This window comes from Oryctolagus cuniculus, chromosome 1 (genome assembly GCF_051225735.1).
Source record: "Oryctolagus cuniculus isolate XC-2025 breed Fujian yellow rabbit chromosome 1, ASM5122573v1, whole genome shotgun sequence".
Lineage (NCBI taxonomy): Eukaryota > Metazoa > Chordata > Mammalia > Lagomorpha > Leporidae > Oryctolagus > Oryctolagus cuniculus.
Window position 1 is genome coordinate 204,447,597 of NC_142867.1, and position 23,376 is coordinate 204,470,972.

Sequence of the window (23,376 nt, forward strand, 5' to 3'; positions counted from 1 at the left end):
TGTGCAAATGAAAACTATAGTTATGTTCCTTTCATTAGTACACAAACTTTATCTCAGATGTTTGCATTTTGTAGAATCCTGAAATTTCAGAGGTGGAATCTTTGAAGGTCAGCTAGAGAATAGAATTATCATGAGAAAGAAGTTCAAGGATGACGGTTTCATTAAAAAGGAAGAGGAAATGATTAAAGCTGTTGAACAATGGAATTTGGTTTAAATAGACACATTCAAGCAGAAGTTTATAATCATGTATGAAGGAACAGATCATAAATTCTGACTATTAGAAGTAGAAAGGAATTTAAGAGATCATGTGATCTAGCTCCACTGGTCAGATATGCAATTAGAACCCTGTCATTGTTCCTCTTAAAGAAGTGAGAGTTGACATTAAGATTTGCTTTTGTAGTGTATTAGGGAGTGCCTTGACCTCAGGATGTAAGTTGGCTGTTATAATAGGGAGTATGAATTAGAAAGGCTTTGTTAGTTCAGCTAATACGCAAATTTTAGTGAGCTTGTAAAGCCTGTGGTATTTCTGTAGAGCCTGTGGTATGTCTGAGGTCTCAGAATTACTTAGAATTAGGATCCCTGGCATCTGGGAGTGTTCATGAGAGTTAGGGGAGGATTTCTACTTAAAGTGCAGGCAAACACCAAAAATGGCAGACTGGAAGAAGATTACCCAGTTGCCACCCTCCGAATAATATTCTTTTCCAGACAAAATTGGAAAATCCCTTGAATAAACTGGAATTCTTAAATTGGCCTCAGAAGTGATCTCTCTGTCCGGTTTGATGTTCTCAGAATAAGATCCAGTCTAGCTGAGACCTACATATGTAGGATCCCACTAAGTGTGGAATGCTAGCTCAGTAGGAGGCCAGTGAAATTCACCATTTTTTGATGCTAGATCATGAGAGATTCATACATGTTTGCATCTGGGTATTTGTGGTTATTTTAAGTGGCCAAGAAGAAAAAGAGGTAAAGTCATTTATAAGAGACTCCTTTCCTTTTTAAAATTTAAAGAGAAATATTTCTTTGAACTCTGGAATTCATTTTTCTGTTGTTAGAAAGGTAGGTGTGAAACTGGTGTGAGGAAAGGCGATAGCCAAGGAGTTAACTGCTAACCAGCGTGTACAGGCTTGTTTCAGTAGTATGGTAATCACATGATTAAATTTACTTCTTTTGCTTTATTTTTCTTTTCCTCTAATTCAGTGTTACATTGTAGTTCTTTTGGAGAACATTTATTTTTAAAAGAATTGTTTAAAATCCCATCCTGTTCCTGGGTGCATAGTTTAAGGCATCGGTTTTACTAGCAATGATACTTCTTTTTCCTCAAAGAATATGCTATATTCAATATTGGCAACATTACTGGACTCAAGCATTGATAGATTTTGTAAGTGACTGTTGTCAGTGCTTGGTACATTTTCCCCAGAAACAGGATGATAGTTACTAAAAACATGAAGCTTATCTAGAAAATTTCCTTTTTCGTTTTAAACAGAAGAGGAAGGGTCAGGGGCAGAAGCCCACAGAAAACACTCCAAGTGTGGACCCTGCAAATATAAAGCTGAGTGTGATGAAGACGCAGAAAATGTCGGGTGAGTTGATTGAGGGGGAGACATAAACTTGTTTAGGGGTTCATCATTAGCATATAGAAAGGTATCATTTGCCCAAGTCTGTATATTTTGTATGAGCTTTCTGTATTTTTAATTTAAGGCTAGCCTGTTGACTTATCTCTTAAGTTGATATAAAACTGTGGCTATTTAAATCAATTTAAGGGTTAATATTTTAGAATGAGAATCCATTTATAGTTTTTTTTTTTTAGGTTTTACATGTACATTTTTTCCCATTAATAATTTTCTATGTTTTATATCAAGTGCTAATTATATTAATCAGAACTGTTGTTATTCTGAATTACTCTGTTACAGCTTGAATCCATAACTATAGTAAATTGCTTCTTTTTTTTTTCTGGCAGTTTTGCTCAAAAACTTTTCAATGTATATTTCATATTAAATGATCAAAATATTTCAGTTTAGTTATAATCAGTAAGTATATAATTAAAAAATTACTTCTACAGAGCAGTGTTTAGACTAGCAGTTAAGACACCTGTGCTGTGTCCCACATTGGAGTACCTGGGTTTGATTTCTGGCTTAGACTCCTGACTCTAGCTTGCTGTTTGTCCAGACCATGGGAGGCAGCAATGAAGACCCATGTAATTGGTTTCTTGCCTCTCACATGGGAGCCCTGGATTGTGTTCCCTGCTCCTGGCTCTGGCCCCAGCTTAGCCCAAGCTATTGTGGGCATTTGGGAAGTAAACCATCTGATAGGAGCTCTCTGTCTTAATGCCTCTCAAATGTATACATCATTATTTATAGCAATTTTAATTGTATGGGCTGACTTTTTTTTAATTCATATTCAGCCCTTTTTAAGGTGAGTCTTGCAGCTGACAACATTGTCCAGGTTCCCATTTGCTCACTGTAAGAAATGGTGTTATTTAATATAATAGTAATAATACAGGAATTTATCAACGCAGTTGTGTTTGCTTTTTCCTTTTGCCGGTACCCTATTTGTTTATTCCTAGTCTCATCTTTTTATCATTTTCCTGTGGTGCTTGCTTTTTGTGTACTTGGTTGTAAAGCTTTAATGCTGACTTTGGGACCTGATGGCACAAATGGATTTTCTTTATGTCTTCAATTGCCCCTTCATACATATTTTAAAACACTTATTTTATAGAGATTTGTACTTTCTTATTTAATCATACATATTTTGGTGTGAATTTTCTAGTTCCATATTTTATTTAGCCTGTAAGTGCATATTTGAGCCTTTCACTGAGTAGTAGTAATACAATCTAATTATCATTAATGTACAAAGTGAGCTTTATAAATCAGTATTACTCTATTTTTAGAATTATGTTATAAAATCACCTCTTTGGATAACATTTGGCAAGCTTAAATACCTGATAGTCTGTGTGCTGTGATTTTCAAAGTAGATAAGAACTGTCAGAAGACAAGCAAATTCAGTAAAAAGTGAATACAGCAAAACCTGAATTTACTTTCTTTCTGCATATTGGTCATTTGGATTTTCCTGTGTCCATCCTGTTCAGTCAGAGTGGTTTGATTTGTTTTCCAAAGCAGATATTGGCCGTATTCTGTAACAAGAGAGAAATAATGGGCCATGTGTACTTGTAGAAAGAACACATAATGGAATAGTACAATGCCTCTTCCTCTCATTTTGTACTAATGATATGACCTGATGAAACACCATTGTGTGTTTGTGTTCGTAGATATTTACTTCTTTTCAATATTTAAAATTTTTTAAAATTTATTTTCATTTATTTGAAAGGCAGACAGAATTTTCCCTTGGGCAGTTTTATAGCAGTGTTCAGAGGCAAATAGCTGTCAGTGATTGATTAGTTGGATCTGTTTATATTCCTTTGATGGAGCTTCTATTCAGATGTATTTTTATATATTTCATTACTATCTGTTTTCATGCTAAAATTGAAAGAGATAGGGGACCAGCGCTGTGGTGTTGTAGGCTAAGCCTCTACCTGTGGCACCAGCATCCCATATGGGTGCTGATTTGAGTCCCAGCTGCTCCACTTCCAATTCACTTCTCTGCTATGCCCTGGGAAATTAGCAGAGGATGGCGAAGTCTGGCACTGTGGCGCAGTAGGTTAATCCTCTGCCTGTGGCGGTGGCATCCCATAGGAGCACCAGTTCTAGTCCTGGCTGCTCCTCTTCCAATCCAGCTCTCTGCTGTGGCCTGGGAAAGCAGTAGAAGATGGCCCAAGTCCTTGGGCCTCTGCACCCACATGGGAGACCAGGAAGAAGCACCTGGCTCCTGGCTTCAGATCGGCACAGCTCCTGCCATTGCGGCCATTTGGGGAGTGAACCAATGGATGGAAGGCCTTTCTCTCTGTTTCTCCCTCTCACTGTCTGTAACTCTACCTCTCAAATAAATAAATAAGAAATCTTAAAAAAAAAAAAAAAAAGATAGCACTAGTCCCTGGGCCCCTGCTCCCACTTGGGGGACCCAGAAGAAGCTCCTGGCTCTTGTCTTCGGATTGCCTCTGCTCCGGCTGTTACGGCCATTTGGGGAGTAAACTAGTGGGTGGAAGACCTCTCTCTCTGTCTCTCCCTAATGAAAAAGATTTTATCTAGTTTCAGAGGTGATCCCAAATATGATGTGTATGTGATGAAATATGTATCTTCTTTTTTTTTTTTAAGATTTATTTATTTGAAAGAATTACAGAGAGCAAGAGAGAGAGAGAGAGAGAGAGATAGATCTTCCATCTGCTTGTTCATTCCTTAGGTAGCCACAACAGCCAGGGCTGAACTAGGCTGAAGCCAGGATCTAGGAACTTTATCTGGGTCTTTCACGTGGGTGACAGGGACCTAAACACTTGGACCATCTTCTGCTGCTTTTCCCAGGCCATTTACAAGGAGCTGGATCGGAAGTGGAGCAGCTGAACCAGTGTCCATGTGTGATGCTGGTGTTGCAGACAGCAGCTTTATCTACTAAGCCACAACACTGGCCCCTGATACATACATCTTTGCTTGAATGCCTCTTCATAAAATAATATGTAGCCTATTCCTAACCAGAGCAACTCTATTATATATAGTAAATTAACGTTGTATGTGTCAATGTATCTGAAAATTTGCAACCCCTGTTCTTGCAGATATGTGCTCTGAGTTTAAGGAAGTGGTTAGAGACCACACGGAAGGGTTTACCAGTGGTGAGGAGCAGGTAGGCTCTTAAGGGTGGACTCAGAAGAGCACATAGACTCAGAAGAGCACATAGACAAGCAGCCAACTCCAGGCAAGGAAATTGATGAAATAGAAGGAAAACATTAAGGAAGCAGAAGATAACCTGTATTTAGATAATAAATTATTTAGCCAGAATAGATGATCCCAGTATGGACAGAGACAAAAGGAAATTTTAAGAATAGTTTATCTTTTGGTCTATAAAATATTTACTACTGATTGCAGTTGTCTTAACAGTATAAAGTTGTCTCAGTGATTATAGTATTTTTGTTTTTAACTTTTAAATGAGGTATGATAACAAGAAAGTTATATGGAGGTTATGTAGCTCCCGTGTGGCCCCTTCTGTGTGCTTTTCATTTAAAATTTTTTATATTACTTTTTAATTAGTTTTTAACAGCTTAAATGTGATTTGTGGATATAATTCTAAGAACATGATGATTTTCTCTTCTTCCCTCCCTTCCCTCTCTCTTCCTTCTACCCTGTGCTTTTTGTTTTTGCCATCAGGGTGAGCAATAGCATGGTTGTCTGAGAGTGATTTTTACCTAGCCAACTAGACCTTTCAGGAATGGAAACCTTAGACATTCAGAAATATGACATCAATGAAGCCTTTATTTTGATATAAAACCCATTACTAAAATGTTATATAGTTTTCTTTTTAAAAGGTACATTTTTAGTTACTAAAAACAAAAGCTCTCAATTATAAACCAAGCACTCAGGTCTGAAAACCTTCAGAATCAGTGAGTGTTAAGAATGAGTGGGGGGCTGGCGCTGTGGTATAGTGGGTAAAGCTGCCGCCTGCAGTGCTGGCATCCCATATGGGTGTCAATTTGAATCCTGGTTCCTCCACTTCTTATTCAGCTCTCTGTTATGGCCTGGGAAGGCAATGGAAGATGACCCAGATGCTTGGGCCCCTGCACCTATGTGGGAGACCAGGAAGAAGCACCTGGCTTCAGATCGGCACAGCTCTGGCCATTGTGGCCATCTGGGGAGTGAACCAGCGGATTGAAGATCTCTCTCTTTCTCTCTCTCTCTCTCTCTCTCTCTCCCCCTGCCTGCCTCCCTGCCAGCCTCCCTCCCTCCCTCCCTCCCTCCCTCCCTCTGTAACTCTGCCTTTCAAATAAATAATTTTTTTTTTTAAAAAGAGAAAGGGTGGGATGTTGATATTTATCTTCTTGTCTAATCCTTTCATTTCACAGACACTGAGGACTCGTTTCAGAGTGTTTGATAGAGATCAGTTCTCCATAGTTCTAGTGTAGTGCTTTTCTTATCACCTGCCTCTATAAATGAGCTTTTTAAACTTATTATTAGAAGGGATGTTGCTAGCTTTTTCCTACTTTAGCTGTTACTATTGTCCAATGACTTCTTTAAAAATAATTGTGCTCTTCTTCATCAGTGTGGGCTCAGCTGTGATTTCTTTGCTTCTGTTCTATCTCCTGGTTACTCTGACTACCATCTAGAGACCAAATGGCTACTTAAACCAGTTTTCTTCTCAGTGACTTTCTGACCTTTCTGACCACACACTATATGACATCCATTTACATAGTGACCCAGCACTCCGCACATACACATGTAGAACTGATACATATTAGGTTAAAAACGATTTTGTAGAATACTTACCTTTATTAAATGCAGTAAACCCCCATATTAATATATCCTCCTTTAAAAAATGTTGGTAGTGACCCACTAAACTGATTTCATAATCCATTAGTGATTATGACCTACGGCTTGAAAATAGCACTTAGACTATAACTGTAATATATATATATGTATATGTGTATATATATAAATCTTGCCATATTTTCAAGTGTGAGTATTCAGATAAAAATATTTTATATTTCCTCATTTGGAAATGTCATTCCTGTCAGAAAAAATGATTTATAACCAATGTGGTTTCCAAAAGAGCAGCTAAAAATCTTTCTCTGGATGTAAAGTGCATTCTCTTTCTAATAGTTAAATTTTAAGAACATGTGGTATTTTTGTAGAATGAATAAATGGTACTATGTCAGGTAATTAGTGATATTTTTTATTTAGCCATGTAAAATGAAATGGGTTGAAATACATTGCATACTTCTCTTAAACAGAATCTACAGAATACTTTTTTTTTAAAGAGTTATTTATTTATTTGAAAGTCAGAGTTACGCAGAGAGAGAGAGAGAGAGAGAGAAAGAGAGAGAGAAAGAGAGAGAGAGAGAGAAAGAGGTCTTCCACCTGATGGTTCACTCTCCAATTGGCTGCAACGGCTGGAGCTGCGCCAATCTGAAGCCAAGAGCTTCTTCCAGGTCTCCCACATGGGTGCAGGGGCCCAAGGACTTGGGCCATCTTCTGCTGCTTTCCCAGGCCATAGCAGAGAGCTGGATGGGAAGTGAAGCAGCCGAGTCTAGAACTGGCGCCCATATGGGATGCCAGCACTTCAGGCTAGGGTGTTAATCGGCTGCACCACAGCGCCAGCCTCCAGAATGTTTTAATATAGCCATAATGTTACGTTTCGTAAACTGTGTTAAAGATTTCAGAGCATGTTTACATTTTTTCTTTCAGTTCTTCTTATCAGTTCTGTCTGATAGGTGGGGCAAGAAGGATTATTTGACCTCTGCAGGGGGGAGGTGAGCTCAGAAGAGGCCAGTGGCTCCTCAGCAGCAGAAACAGAACGCAGGTCTTAGGTCACCATGTTGTGCAAAGCACTGATGTGTGCTGGTTGTTTCACCAGTACAGTTAAGGCTTAATGCTTAAGTTTTTCAGTGTTGGCTTTGTGGTGCAGTGGGGTTAAGCTGCTGCCTACAATGCCAATATCCCATATCAAGGTGCTGGTTCCAATTCTGGCTGCTCCGCTTCCAGTCCAGCGCCCTGCTAATATGCCTGGGGATGCAGCAAAGGTGACCCAACAACTTGGGCTCCTGACACTCACATGGGAGATGTGGATGGAATTCCAGTCTCCTGGCTTGAGCCTGGCCTAGCTCTGGTTGTCTTGGCCATTTGGGGAGTCAGTAGGAGATGGAAGATCTTTCTTTTTGCCTTTCCTTCTCTCTCTGTCATTTTGCCGTTCAAATAAATAAAAGTAAATCACTAAGTAAAAAAATAAAAATAAGTTTTCTTCTTCCTTGTTAGGTTGTTAGCTAGTGCATCTGTGTGCTGTCGGTGTACCTTGTCAATGGACCTGACTGTAGATGCTCCTACTTGTAATTTGCTTCCCTGGAATAGGAAACAGTATACTAGTAGGAACTGTATCTAATGTAGGAATAAGTTGTTAAGTATGTAGATTCTTCTGATTGAAATGCATACATTTTTATTTATTGTATATATAGTCTCTCATTTGCTCAATGGCTATTTCCTCCCTCCCTCCCTTCCTTCCTTCCTTTTTCTTTCCTTCTCTCTCTCTCTTTCTCTCTTTTGTCCTCTCCTTTCCTTTCCTCTCCTCTGCTCCCCTCCCCTCCCTCCCTACCTCCCTCCCTCCTTCCCTCCCTGCTTGCTTGCTTGCTTGCTTATTTATCTTATTTATTTGAATGGCAGAGTTCCAGACAGAGGGAGGACAGAGAGGTTTTTGGGGCTGGCATTGTGGCATAGTGAGTAAAGCTACCACCTGCACTGCCTGAATCCCATATCGGCACCAGTTTGAGTCCCAGCTATTCCAATTTGGATCCAGCTCCCTGCTAATGAGCTTGGGAAAGCAGCAGAATATGGCCCAAGAACTTGGGCCCCTGCACCCACATGGAAGACCCAGAAGAAGCTCCTGGCTCCTGGCTTCAGACCAACCCAGCTCTGGTTGTTGTGGCCATTTGCGGAGTAAACCAGCAGATAGAAGATCTCTGTCTCTCTCTGCCTCTCTGTAACTCTGCCTTTCAAATAAATAAATACATCTTTTAAAAAAAGAGAGAGAGATTTTGTGTCTGCTTGTTCACTCCTCAAATGGCTGCATCAGCTGGGGCTGGGTCATTCCAAAGTCAGAAGCCAGGAGCTTCCTCTGTGTCTTCCATGTGGGTGCAGGGGCCCAAGCACTTGAGCCATCCTCCACTGCTTCCCCAGGTGCATCAACAGGGAGCTGGATTGGAAGTGGAACAGCTGGGACCTGAACCCGTGCCCATATAGGGTGCTGGCATTATAGGCAGTAGCTTAACCCATTAGGCTACAATGCTGGCCCTAGTAAATTTTATTTCTTATACCACATGTTGTTAGCACTGCATGCCTGTTTTTCCTAAACAGTATTTCTAGTCTGCCCAAGGCTGAGATTGTTTGCTATAAGGTAGCCACCATTTTTTCTGTGGACAGTGTACCACACAGCCATAGAACTCTATCCCGTCAGCTCATTTTACACACCTGACCTAAATCCCTGACCAGAAACAGTGTGGGGAGTCTGTAGAATCATCTGACATAATGCCTAAACAGGGGAGCTATAGAAATCCTTAGATTATTCCTTTTGAACTTTGTCTGAGATGTGCTTTATGGAAATAGTCCTTGTGTGTCTGCCTCTTTGACATCAGGCTCCTCCGGAGATGCTGTCTCCGTTTTCTTCCCCGAGTGATGAACATATCCGAGAGTTCCTCAGAGAATCCTGTAGTGAGCAGAAGGACAGACAGCACTGAGAAGCAGCTTAATCTCACTGCTGGATGCTGTCATTTGGGGGACCATTTTCAGTTATGACAAATTCCTAGTGCATGGTACAATCTGATGAATCTCTCTCTCAGAAGGTACAAGAAATCTTTTTCCTTGTTTAAGCAGAATAGTGCTATACATTCATGTACTCCAGTGTATTCTTTTTTCTGGAAGCTTTATATATTTTTTGGAAAAAAGTATGAAAAAAATGTCTTTTAAAAACTATCCTTTTTTTTAAAAAAAAAAAGATGATTTATTTGAGAGGCAGAGTTATAGAAAGAGGGAGGTAGAAACACAGAGAGAGGTCTTCCATCTTCTGGTTCACCCCCTGTATGACCACAACAGCTGGAGCTGACCCGATCTGAAGCTCTGAGTCAGGAGCTTCTTCTGGGTCTCCCACATGGGCACAGGGACCCAAGGACTTGGGCCATCCTCCATTGCTTTCCCAGACCATTAGCAGGGAGCTGGATCAGAAGTGGAGCAGCTGGGACTTGAACCGGTGCCCATATGGAATGCCGGCACCAAAGATGAAGGCTAACCTACTAAGCTACAGCACCAGCCCCTAAATTATACTTTTATACTCATTTCCTCCTTCTGAGATGACAGTAATGTTTAGAATTTAGCATTGCCTTATTCTGAATATATAGAATACTAGACTTAGAAAATTATTTAGATTTAATGAATTTCAACCATTGTATCAAGGATTATAATTGAAAAATTATTTTTTTGAAAACAAGAAAGAAACAACTATTAGCTATACTTTATATGAAGCATAATCTAGATGTTAGTGACAGGCTCCTTTTTTAAAAAAAAAAAAAGTTTATTTTTCATCTACTTCAAAGGCAGAGTGATAGAGAAAGAAAGACTAGTTTTCCTTCCACTGCCTCATTCCCCAGATGCTCCCAACAACCAGAGCCAGTCCAGGCCAATGACAGGAGCCTGGAACTCTATCCAGGTCTCCCACGTAGGTGGTAGGGGCCCAAGCACTTGAGCCATCGCCTTCTGCCTGCCAGAATGCATTAACAGAAAGCTCGATCAGAAGCAGAGTAGCTGGGACTTGAACGTGATCAGAGGTTCAGGCTTCCCAAGTGGCAGCTTACCTCTCTGCATCACAACACCTGCCCCCAGGACAGGCTCTTTTGTCTAGAATTGTCTTCCTAACAGTTCCTTGACAGCTGTCAGTAAGCCTTTCTTTTTCCCACGTTCCCTTTCTGTTTTTTTTTTTTTTTCTTTTTTTTTCGAGAGACAGAGAGAAAGAGTGCAAGAGAGCTCCCATCGGATGGTTCACTCCCCAAATGCCTATGTGGCCAAGTCTGGGTAGGAGCTGGAAACTCCATCCCGGGTCTTTCACATGGGTGGCAGGAACCCACTTAATGGAGCCATTACTGTTGACTCCTAGGGTGTCCATTAGCAAGCAGCTGGAAACGGGAGCTGGAGGCTGACCTAGAACCCAGAATATGAGATTTGGGTGTGTTTATCGCTAAGCCAAATCCCTGCCCCAGGAGATTTGCTTTTAAAGCACAAGACTCCTCATTTCCACTGCCTCTTGCAGTTTCTCAAATGCACTGTCACTCTGATGCTTTCTTGCTACTGTGTCCCTGTTCCCTCTTCCTGGAGTCCCATCTCTGTCTGCTTGTTCGATTCCTACTCCTCCTTGGAGACATATATAAAGTTTGATTAAGGTCAGATGTTACCAGCTCTTCTTGAAAGCCTACCTTACCTTCTTTCACAACCGCTGTGAGTTAGATGATATATTCTGTGTTCCTCCATGGTCTTGAAAAAAAAAAAACAAAGCACTTTTTGCCTAGTGCTTACTGCACTGTTAAGGTTGTCAGCAGATTTTAGGTTCCCTGAGGCCAGGGACTTTGTCTTGCTGGTTTCTGTATTGGGTGGATTTTCCTTAAGGTTGGATATCTTAGGTTAGGTCTTTTTTGAATGAAGGGAAGTCAACACTAGGGCTTTATTATTTACTGAGAGCTGCTTAGAGGATTGTTACAAGGATTTAATGTGTGTGTGAAAAAGACTGGTATTAAACTTGTTACAGGTTTGATGAGGTGTTTGTTAAGTCTAAATAACTTCACATGAAGTAGTTTAAACAGCATTTTTCTAACTGCTAAATAAACGTAGTGTATTGAGAAGAAATGGCACTTTCTATGTATAATTAGAAGAAAAGAGAAAGGATTGATGTTTTTCAGTAATAGCAATAATAATACTACCTTTCAGAAGTTCGCAGTATTTGATATATTATCTCGAAGGACTTTATACAGATTTTACTTGATTCTCTCAGCAGTGTTATTTTAAAGGTATGGAGTTGTGATTTGCTAAAATCATAAAGCTAAATCTTAGAAGTTATTTGATTTATTCATTTATTTATATATGTATGTATGCATTCATTCCTTTGAAATTCACAGTGTTGGGGATTCAAAAACTTTAGTAGGCTGCACAGTGAAAGGTTTCCTTCCCACCACTGTTCCCAGGCACTCAGTTGCCTTCACTAGAGGCAGTCCCTGTGATCTGTTTCTTGTTCAGTCTCTCAGCGGTATTTTATACAAGCAAATATGTGTATCTCTCTCTTTCCTCTTTCTAAACCAGTGGCAGCATGCTATATACATAGTTCTGTACCTTATTTAAAGTTTTTATTATAAAATTTACATTGCATAAAACATACACAGGGGTAGGTGCCTGGCACAGTGGTTAAGTCACCACTTGGGATACCCACATCACATATCAGACCATATGGTTCAAATCCTGCCTACTTGGTTTCTGATTCAGCTTCCTTCTACTGTGCATCCTGGGAGGCAGCGTATGATAGTTCAAGTACTGTGTTACTGCCATTCTCTTGGGAGACCCAGATTCAGTTCCAGGTTCCTAGCTTTGGGCTGGCCTCTTGCAGGCATTTGGGGGGTAAACTAGCAGAGGGGAGATCTCTCTATGTCTCACAAGTAAAATCAAAGTAAAAATAAATAAAATGCATACATGTAATTTAAGAAATACTAATTCAAAAGGCTTCCATAGCCTTGGCAACTCATGACTAGAGCCTAGGGAGATTACTGATGCCATAAACAAGAGTGTCAAATTATTAAGTCAACAACAGGAGTCACTGTGTACTTACTTCTCATGTGGGATCTGTCCTTAGTGTGTTGTCCAATGTGAAGTAATGCTATAACTAGTACTGAAACAGTATTTTACACTTTGTGTTTCTGTGTGGGTACAAACTGATGAAATCTTTACTTAATATATACTAAATTGATCTTCTGTATATAAAGATAATTGAAAATGAATCTTGATGTGAATGGAATGGGAGAGGGAGCGGGAGATGGGACGGGTGTGAGTGGGAGGGAAATTATCGGGGCGGGGGAAGCCATTGTAATCCATTAACTGTACTTTGGAAATTTATATTTACTAAATAAAAAAAAAAAAGAAATACTAATTCGAAAGCATCTGTGTGCCTAAGAGCCAGGATATAAAGTAGAATATTGCCATGTTTTCAGTTCCAAGCATGAACCTAGCTTTGGAAGGAAGGCACAGTAGTGTCACTATTGGGTGAAGGCTTGCAGAAGACACACTGAACAGCCTCTGGGTCAGAGTGTGGAGTTTTGGCTGCCCAAAGAGCTTACACCGTTCTCTTTTGGGAAAGCCCATGGCCAGGGCTGTGAGTCTTGGAGTCACAGAGTTGCAGAGGTAGCTGACAGATTTGGTGATGGGTGACTGAAAGAAATGTGATCAGAGAATTGACTACTCTTTGTTTTCTCCTATTTAATCTCACCATTGCCTCTCTGCAGCCCTCCAGAGTATGTCAACTAATTGAGTGTGCTGAGTTGGTTCAGGCCACAGGATGTGGAAGGGAGAGCAGGAACTTGATCACCTTTGGTTAAAACAAACCAAGTACAGATAAGAATCTGGGACAGGCTTACCTGGGTCTTTTGGCTAGAAGGAGGGTACAGGAGGACTAGGCACTGGCAAAGATGACCATCAACACAGCTGCCTGCAGAATTTAAATGTGTTAAACTATTTCATTGTGGACAGATTGCCCTCTGCGTCTCTTATATAACTGTCCTCCTGAGATCTTCCTTCAGTGTTGCATGTTTTCTAACAGCAATCAATTCTCTGACACCTGCCAGGTATATCCAACAAGTAAGGTTAAATTCTGACACTACTTGGGGTCTGTGTAAATCCCACATCCCGCCCCCACTTTAAAACCAGGTGACCTTGGCCGGTGCCGTGGCTCACTTGGCTAATCCTCTGCCTGTGGCGCTGGCACCCCGGGTTCTAGTCCAGGTTGGGGCGCCGGGTGCTAGTCCTGGTTGTTCCTCTTCTAGTCCAGCTCTCTGCTGTGGCCCGGGAGGGCACTGGAGGATGGCCCAAGTGCTTGTGTCCTTGTACCCACGTGGGAGACTGGGAGGAAGCACCTGGCTCCTGGCTTTGGATCAGCAAAGTGCCGGCTGTAGTGGCCATTAGGCTAGTGAACCAACGGAAGGAAGACCTGTCCCTCTGTCTCTCTCTCACTGTCTATAACTCTACCTGTCAAATTAAAAACAAAAACAAAAACAAAAACAAACAGGCGAACTCTACTCTGACCAATTCACCACAAATCTCAGGGTTCCCAGTTTGCCAAAATGATGTGCTGAACTCAGAAAACCACTACCCTTGCCACTATTTTATTTGGAAAGGATACAAATGAACCACCAGATGCAGAGAAACATCCAGAACATGCAGAAACATGCAGAGTGAAACATCCAGAAAAGTCCTGAGCCCAGGAGCCTCTCTCCCCATGGAGCCGGGGTGCACCACCCTCCCAGCAGGTGATCCAGAAGCTACCAAACACTCCTTGTTCTAGTTTTTTTTTTTTTTTAAAGATTTATTTATTTACTTAAAAGAGTTACACACACACACACCCACACCCACACACACACACACACACAGAGGGAGGGAGGTCTTCCATCTGCTAGTTCACTCTCCAGATGGCCACAATGGCTGGAGCTGCACCAATCTGAAGCCAGGAGCCAGGCGCTTCTTTCGGGTCTCCCATGGGGGTGCAGGAGCCCAAGGACTTGGGCCATCTTCTACTTCTTTCTCAGGCCATAGCAGAGAGCTGGATCAGAAGTGGAGCAGCTGGGACTCGAACCGGCGCCCATATGGGATGCCAGCACTGCAGGTGGCAGCTTTACCTACTATGCCGCAGTGCCAGCCCCTTGTTCTAGTTTTTTAACTGAGTCTTACTTAGGGAACAATCATTGGCCACCACCGGTGATTTAACTCAATTTCCAGACTATCTCCCTTCCCCAGAGAAGACACAGTGGGGCGGAACTGGGAGGCTGAGTTCTAACCTCTCCCAGCTGCTCTACTTTCTATCCATTTCCCTGCTAATGTAACTGGGAAAGCAACAGAAAATGGCCTTGGGGTCCCTGCCACCCATCTGGGAGACCCAGATGGAGTTCCAAGCTTCTAGCTTCATCCTGGCCCAGCACTGGCTGTTGTAGCCATTTGGGGAGTGAACCAGTTGATGGAAAATCTTTCTTTCTCTCTCTTCTCTTTCTTTCTCTCTCTCTCTCTCCCCTCCTCCCTCCCTCCCTCACTGTCTCTCTAACTCTGCCTCTCAAATAAGTCTTCAAAAAATATGACAGCCTCTTGAGCCATGAAAATATTCATATACTTTGCTTTAAGAATCCTTGTCATGCTGGTGTTGTGGCATACCCGGTTAAGCCACTGCCTGCAGTGCCATCATTTTATATGGACATTGGCTTGAATTCCAGCTGCTCTGCTTCTGATCCAGCTCCCTGTTAATGCAGCTGGGAAAGCAGTGGAAGATGGCCCAAGTCTTTGGGACCTTGCCACCCACGTGGGAGCCCCAGAAGAAGCTGTTGGCTCCTGATTTTGGTCTGGCCCAACCCTGGCTTTTGTGGTCATTTGGGTAGTGAACCAGTTGATGGAATATCTCTCTGTCTCCTCTTCTCCTCTGCCTTTCAAATAAAAAAAAAAAAAAAAGCCTGAATCTGATGCTATCTTTAAGGAACTTAAAAAAAAAAAAAAAAAACTGCTACTTTAGTGTCTTTAATGATTATAGGATCCTTTAGCTTCTATTTCTTTTTTTTTTTTTTGGCCAAACCTGATAATTAATATTAAAGAAAAAATTTTTTTTAACTTGAGTAAGGAAGATCTGATCCACTGCTTCACTCCTCAAATGCCCAGAGCAGCTGGGATTGGAGCCAGGAATGCAATCCAGATCTTCCACATCAGCAGCAGGAACCCAGTTATTTGAGCTATTACAGCTGCCTCCCAGAGTCTGCACTGGCAGGAAACTGGAGTCAGGAATTGAAACTGGGGACCAAACCCAGTTCCCCTGAAGTGGGATATTGGCATCTTAAGAACCAGGCTTAACACCTGCTCAGTTAATATATTTTCAAAGTTGTTTGTTTTTCCTAGATTTCCATACTTGCTGGCATGAAGTTGTTTATTACCTTTTATATAATAATCCCATTGAGCTTTCCATCTTTTTTCATTCCTGATATATATTATCAGAATATCTATCTGTCTATCTATCTATCTATATAAAGATTAATTTATTTATTTGAGAGGCAGAGTTACAGAAACAGAGAGGTCTTCCATCTGCTGGTTCGTTCCCCAAATGGCTTCAACAGCCAGAGCTGGGCCAATCTGAAGCCAGGGGCCAGGAGCTTCTTTATGGGTGCAGGGGCCCAAATACTTGGGCCATCTTCTGTAGCTTTCCCAGGCCATTAGCAGAGAGCTGGATCAGAAGAGGAGCAGCCAGGACTTGAACTGGTTCCGGCGCCGTAGGCGGAGGTTGAACCCACTCTGCCATAGTGCTGGTCCCCCATATTGTTTTTTCTTTTACTTTTTCTCCCAGAAAGAAAACTTGTAAAAGAGCTTGCTTTGATGATTTTAAAGTCTTTTAAAAAAATCAGCTTTTCGCTTAATTGATCTTCTGTTTTGCCTTTTTTTATTTCTGTTGATTCATATTTCCCTTGTTTTTTTTTTTTTTTTGGACTTCACATTTTATTTGATAAAATAGAAAAGATAATTATTATAATGTTTCTATTTGACACGATAGAACTCTAATCAAGGAAAATAATGATGGATAGAAGACAGCTTTGCCTTTGGGGTATTTAGACAAGGATTTGTAGAATAGGTGACAATTGGCTTTTTTTTTTAAACTTTTATTTAATGAATATAAATTTCCAAAGTACAGCTTATGGATTACAATGGCTTCCCCCCCATACCGTCCCTCCCACCCGCAACCCTCCCCTTTCCCACTCCCTCTCTCCTTCCATTCACATCAAGATTCATTTTCGATTCTCTGAATATACAGAAGATCAGTTTAGTATACATTAAGTAAAGATTTCAACAGTTTGCTCCCACACAGAAACATAAAGTGAAAAATAATAGATGATTTTTTAAATGATGATGAAATCAGATCAGACCTATTGTCATGTTTAATCCCAGTGAGAGTCAAGTTGGGAATTGATAATTTCTTTTTTCTTTTCTTTCTTTCTTTCTTTCTTTTTTTTTTTTTTACAGAAGATCAGTTTAGTATACATTAAGTAAAGATTTCAACAGTTTGCACCCCCATAGGAACACAAAGTGAAATATACTGTTTGAGTACTCGTTATAGCATTAAATCTCAATGTATAGCACATTAAGGACAGAGATCCTACATGAGGAGTAAGTGCACAGTGACTCCTGTTGTTGACTTTACCAATTGACACTCCTGTCTATGGCATCAGTAATCTCCCTATGCTCCAGTCATGAGTTTCCAAGGCTATGGAAGCCCTCTGAGTTCTCCGACTCTTATCTTGTTTAGACAAGGTCATAGTCAAAGTGGAGGTTCTCTCCTCCCTTCAGAGAAAGGTACCTCCTTCTTTGAAGACCTGTTCTTTCCACTGGGATCTCACAGAGATCTTTCATTTAGGTTTTGTTTCTTTTTTTTTTTTTTTTTTTGCCAGAGTGTCTTGGCTTTCCATGCCTGAAATACTCTCATGGGCTTTTCAGCCAGATCCGAATGCCTTTAGGGTTGATTCTGAGGCCAGAGTGCTGTTTAGGACATCTGCCATTCTATGAGTCTGCTGAGTATTTTGCTTCCCATGTTGGATCACTCTCCCCTTTATTTATTCTATCGGTTAGTATTAGCAGGTACTAGACTTGTTTATGTGCTCCCTTTGACTCTTAGTCCTTTCATTATGATCAATTGTGAACTGAAATTGATCACTTGGAATAGTGAGATGGCATTGGTACATGCCACCTTGATGGGATTGAATTGGAATCCCCTGGTAAGTTTCTAACTCTACCATTTGGGGCAAGTCAGCTTGAGCATGTCCCAAATTGTACATCTCTTCCCTCTCTTATTCCCACTCTTATGTTTAACAGGGATCACATTTCAGTTAAATTTCAACACTTAAGAATAACTGTGTATTAATTACAGAATTAAACCAGTCATATTAAGTAGAACAGACAAAAAAAAATACTAAGAGGGATAATGTCACATTTGGATTTAATGTTCAGTACAGTAATTAGGAATTTGGAGTATGCTTTTAAAAACCTTGTTTTATTTTGATACATTAAAAATATCTATGGCAATGAACATGGGTTCACTAGAAATATTGTATCCTATATACAGATCAGGCTCTGTTTATTTATACTAGAAGTCTGCTATTTCATGTCAAAAATGAAGCCACTGATATATGTGTATCAACTCCTTTTTAAATATATGTATTTTAAAGATTTACTTTTATTTATTTGAAAAACAGAGTTACAGAGAATGAGGAAAGAGAGATATTCCATCTGATTTTTTCTCAGGAACTTTTAATTTAAGGAATACAAACTTCATGTATTTCATAAATACAACTTTAGGGACATAGTGATTCTTCCCACTGTACCTTTATTCCTACCCTTCTTTTTCCTTGCTCTCCGATTCCCATTCTTATTTTTTTAACTAAGATCTGTTTTCAATTAACTTTATACACAAAAAATTAACTCTGTACTAAGTAAAGACTTCAACAAATTGTATAAAAATGTTCCTCAGCAGTTGAGACAAAGGCTGTTAAAAGTCATCGCATCTCAGAGTGTCAGTTTCACTTTTATAGATTACCTTTTAGGTGCTCTTTAGTTAACACAGATCAGGGAGGACATATGGTATTTGTCCTTTTGGAACTGGCTTATTTCACTAAGTATGATGTTTTTCAGTTTCATCCATTTTGTTGCAAATGACAGAATTTCATTTTTACCTGCTGTGTAATATTACATGATGGACATATCCCATAATTATTTTTTATCCAGTTGATGGTCATTTGGATTGATTTCACATCTTAGCTATTGTGAATTGAGCTGCAGTAAACATGGGGGTACAGATAGCTCTTTCATGTGCTGATTTTTATTTCCCTTGGGAAAATTCCCAGGAGTGGGATAGCTGGGTCATATGATAGGTCTATGTTTAGATTTCTGAGGTGTCTCCATACTGTCTTCCATAGTGGCTTTATCAGTTTAAATTCCCACCAAAGTGGGCTAGGGTATCTTTTCCCCACATCCTTGCCAGCATTTGTTTGTTGACTTCTGTATGAAAGCCATTCTAATGGGGAGCGAGGTGAAACCTCATTGTGGTTTTGATTTGTATTCCCCTGATGGCTAATGATCCTAAACATTTTTCAAATATCTGTTGACTATTTGAATTTTCTTTTTTGAAAAATGACTGTTTAAGTCCTTTGCCCATCTCTTAACTGGGTTGTTCGTTTTGTTGTTGTGGTTTCTTGAGCTCTTGTATATATTCTTTATCAGTTACATAGTTTACAAATAATTTCTCCCATTCTGTTGATTGCTTCTTCTCTTTGCTGAGTGTTTCCTTAGCAGTGCAGAAGCTTCTCAGTTTGATATAATCCTATTTATTAATTTTGACTTTGACTTCCTGTGTCTCTGGGGTCTTTTCTAAGAGCTATTTGACTATGCCAATGTTTTGCAGAATTTCCTCAATGTTTTCTAATAATTTGATAGTATCGGGTCATAGATTTAGGTCTTTGATCCATTTTGAATAAATTTTTGTGTAAGGTGTAAGGTAGGGGTCTTGCTTCATACTTCTAGACATGGAGATCTGGTTTTCCCATCACCATTGTTGAAGAGACTGTCCTTGCTCCAAGGATTGATTTTAGCTCCTTTATCAAAGATAAATTGGTTGTAGATGTGTGTGGGTTGATTTCTTGCATTTCTATTCTGTTCCTTCTGTTTTTGTATCATTACCAGGCTGTTTTGATTATAACTTCCTTATAGTATATCAAAATGTGGTAATGTGATGTCTTTGGCTTTGTTTTTATTGCATACAATTGCATTAGCTCGCTGGGGTCTCCTGTGTTTCCATATGAATTTCAGCATTATTTTTTCTAGATCTGAGAAGAAAGTCTTTGGTGTTTTGATGGGATTGCACTGAATCTGTAAATTACTTTTTGTAGTATGGACATTTTGATGATATTGATTTTTTCCAATCCATGAACATGGAAGATTTTTGTATCTTCTTCTATTTCTTTCTTTAATGTTTTGTAATTATAATTGTAGAGATCTTTGATGTCCTTGGTTAAATTTATTCCAAGGTATTTGAATTTTTTTGTAGCTATTGTGAATGGGATTGATCTTAGAACTTCTTTCTCAACTGTGGCGTTATCTGTATATACAAAAGCTATTGATTTTTTGTAAAAGATTTATTTATTTAAAATATTGAATTACAGAGAGAGAGTGTGTGTGTGTCTTCATATGCTGGTTCACTCACCAAATGGCTGCAATGGCTGGAGCTGAGCCAATCCAAAGCCAGAAGCCAGGAGTTCTTCTGGGTTTCCCACACGGGTGCAGGGGCCCAAGCACTTGGGATCAGAAGTGTAGTATCCAGGATTTGAGTCTTCGCCCATATGGGATGCCCATGCTACAGGCCAAGGCTTTAACTTGCTGCACCACAGTGCCAACCCCTGTGTGTTGATTTTATATCCTGCCACTTTACCGAACTCTTTTAGGAGTTCCAGTAGTCTCTTATTGGAGTTTTGCGGATCCCATATATATAGAATCGTGTCATGTGCAAATAGAGATAGTTTGACTTCCTCCTTCCCAATTTTTATACCTTTGATTTATTTTTCTTGCCTAATGGCTCTGGATAAAACTTCCAGGACTATCATAAACAGCATGGTGAGAGTGGGCATCCTTGTCTGGTTCTGAATCTTTTCCTCATTCAATAGCATGCTGGCCATGGGTTTGTCATAAATTACCTTGATTGTGTTGACAAATGATCTTTCTATACCCAATTTGCTTAAAGTTTTCATCATAAAACGATGTTGTATTTTATCAAATGCTTTCTCTGCATATATTGGTAATCATATGGTTTTTGTTCAGCAGTTTGTTAATGTGATGTATTACATTGATTGATTTATGAATTTTGAACCCATCCCTACATATCAGGGATAAATCTCACTTGAGAGAAGAGGCCGGGCCAGGCGGCCCAGGACTCCACACTGCTCATTGCCGCCTGCCCGCTGCCCTTTGCACTGGCCCTGGGTGCAGCTTCCTGCCCCTCGCAGACATAGCCTTACATGCTGCCACCACCACTGCCGTGAATATTGGAATAATTGGTGCAACAGGCCTGGATGATCCAGAAATTTTAGAAGGAAAAACTGAAAAATATGTGGATACTCCATTTGGCAAGATATCCGATGCCTTAATTTTGGAGAAAATAACAAATACTGATTGCGTCCTCCTCTCCAGGCATGGGAGGCAGCACAGCATCATGCCTTCCAAAATCAACTACCAGGCTAACATCCGGGCTTTGAAGGAGGAGGGTTGTACACATGTCATAGTGACCACAGCTTGTGGCTCCTTGAGGGAGGAGATTCATCCCAGTGATATCATCATTATCGATCCATTCATCAACAGGACTATGACAAGGCCTCAGACCTTCTGTGATGGAAGTCATTCCTGTGCCAGAGGAGTGTGCTGTATTCCAATGGCTGAGCCATTTTGTCCCAAAACAAGAGAGGTCCTCATAGAGACTGCTAAGCTGGGACTCCAGTGCCACTCAAAGGGGACAGTGGTCACAACTGAGGAACCTCGTTTTAGCTCCTGGGCAGAAAGCTTTGTGTTCTGCACCTGGGGAGCGGATGTTATCAGTATGACCAGTGTTCCCGAGGTGGTTCTTGCCAAAGAGGCTGGAATTTGCTATGCAAGTTTTGCAATGGAAACAGATTACGATTGCTGGAAGGAGCACAAGGAAGTGGTTTTAGTGAACCGGGTTTTAAAGACCCTGAAATAAAATGCCAATAAAGCCAAAAGTTTACTCCTCACCACCATACCTCAGAGAAGGTCCACAGAATGTCTGAAACCCTCCACAACTTGAAGAATATTGCCCAGTTTTCTGTTTTATTACCAAGACATTAAAATAGCACAGCTGCCTAAAAAAAAGGTGACTTTGTAATTCCAGTCATTGTGGGAATTTCTGTCTAACCTGGAATAAAAAAACCTGAGAAAGACGTGCAGCATTCATGCACTTGGCTGGGAGAGAAAAACACATGTAGGAAAGAGAATACACTGCAAATGTGCAAGACTCCTCCTGGAATACCTGGACTACTTCAAAACATGGGAGAAAAAGCAAGTGCCCAGTCCACATGTGGGTAAAAATCTTACACTTTAGAATAAAACAAGATACCATTCTTCCCTCTGCTTATTAAATTTGTAGCAGTAAAGGCTGAGAAATAATAAATAGTTTCTTGTGTTGCCAAGGACTATGAGGAAGAAATGGGACTCCGACTACTTACTGATGTGACTGTAAATTGGTACAGTATTTGGAGAACAGTTTGATAAAATGTATCAACAAGCTCAAAAATATATAGGCAAGGGGCTGGCACTGTGGTACAGCGGGTTAAAGCCGTGGCTTGAAGCGCCGGCATCCCATATGGGCATCGGTTCGAGTCCCAGCTGCTCTACTTCCCATCCAGCTCTCTGCTAAGGCCTGGGATAGGAGTAAAAGATGGCCCAAGTTCTTGGGTCGCTGCACCTGCATGGGAGACCTGGAGGAAGCTCCTGGCTCCTGGCTTCAGATTGGCACAGCTCCAGCCATTGCGGCCAATTGGGGAGTGAACTAGCGGATGGAGGACCTTTCTCTCTCTCTCTGCCTTTCCTCTCTCTGTGTAACTCTGACTTTCAAGTAAAATAAATAAATCCTTAAAAAATATATAGGCATTTTGTTTTGTAGATTCTCTTAGGAATTTCTCCTTCAGAAATTATCACATACATGTATAAATAAGCATTTTGAATAGTATGTTATAATAGCAAATTTTCAAAACAATATGAATTATCCAACAATTGAAGATAATTTGTGGTTTAATTGTGAAGCAGTCAACTGAAAATCATGTTTTCACATTATATTTGAAATATAAAAGAAATGACTTTTATAATATGAAAAACTATGTATGCATTTTACAGTACTTGTTTTAAAATGCCATGTTAATGTACAGAAAGACTGGAAAGAAGTATACAAAATCTTTTATTATATTTGGGAGAGGAGATACTGGCTAATTTTTATTTTCTTTGAATATTTCTGTATCTTCATGGTTTTCTACAGTGAATATAATCAAATAATAAAGTTGTAAAAAATAAATAAATCCTACTTGACCCGGGTGAATGATCTTTCTGATGTGTTGTTGGATTCGATTGGCTATTATTTTGTTGAGAATTTTTGCATCTATACTCTGATTTGTTCAGTCCCCAAATGGTCAAAACAGTCAGGTCTGGGCCAGGCAGAAGCCAGGAACTTGGAACTCTATCTAGGTATACTACGTGGGTGGCAGGCAGTCAAGTACGTGGGTCCTCTTCAGCTGTTATCTTGGGCACATTAGCAGGGAGGTGATTGAAAGTGGAGCAACTGGACTCCAAATGGTGCCCACGTGAGATGCTAGCATTGCAGGCTTTACTTGCATAACCCACAAGTGCCAGAATGCTGGCCCCATGGTAGCAAGTCCTGATAGAAAGAATTAGAAAAGATAGATTGAACCCAGAAAGCCCATTTCTAGGG

The 23,376-nt window shown here is 40.3% G+C and overlaps 1 protein-coding gene and 1 pseudogene across 4 annotated transcripts in view; both read left to right on the forward strand.

Annotated features, from left to right (window-relative positions):
- Nucleotides 1-23,376, forward strand: part of LOC100347865 (myb/SANT-like DNA-binding domain-containing protein 3) — a 178,689-nt gene that overhangs the window by 112,985 nt on the left and 42,328 nt on the right. For all 4 annotated transcript variants that reach the window (XM_089301180.1, XM_089301188.1, XM_089301194.1 and 1 more), the window contains one exon: nt 1,484-1,580. In XM_089301180.1, coding sequence (XP_089157306.1) covers nt 1,484-1,580 — 97 coding nt within the window. The remainder of the gene's footprint in view (nt 1-1,483; nt 1,581-23,376) is intronic.
- Nucleotides 2,170-21,885, forward strand: LOC149128829 (S-methyl-5'-thioadenosine phosphorylase-like; annotated as a pseudogene).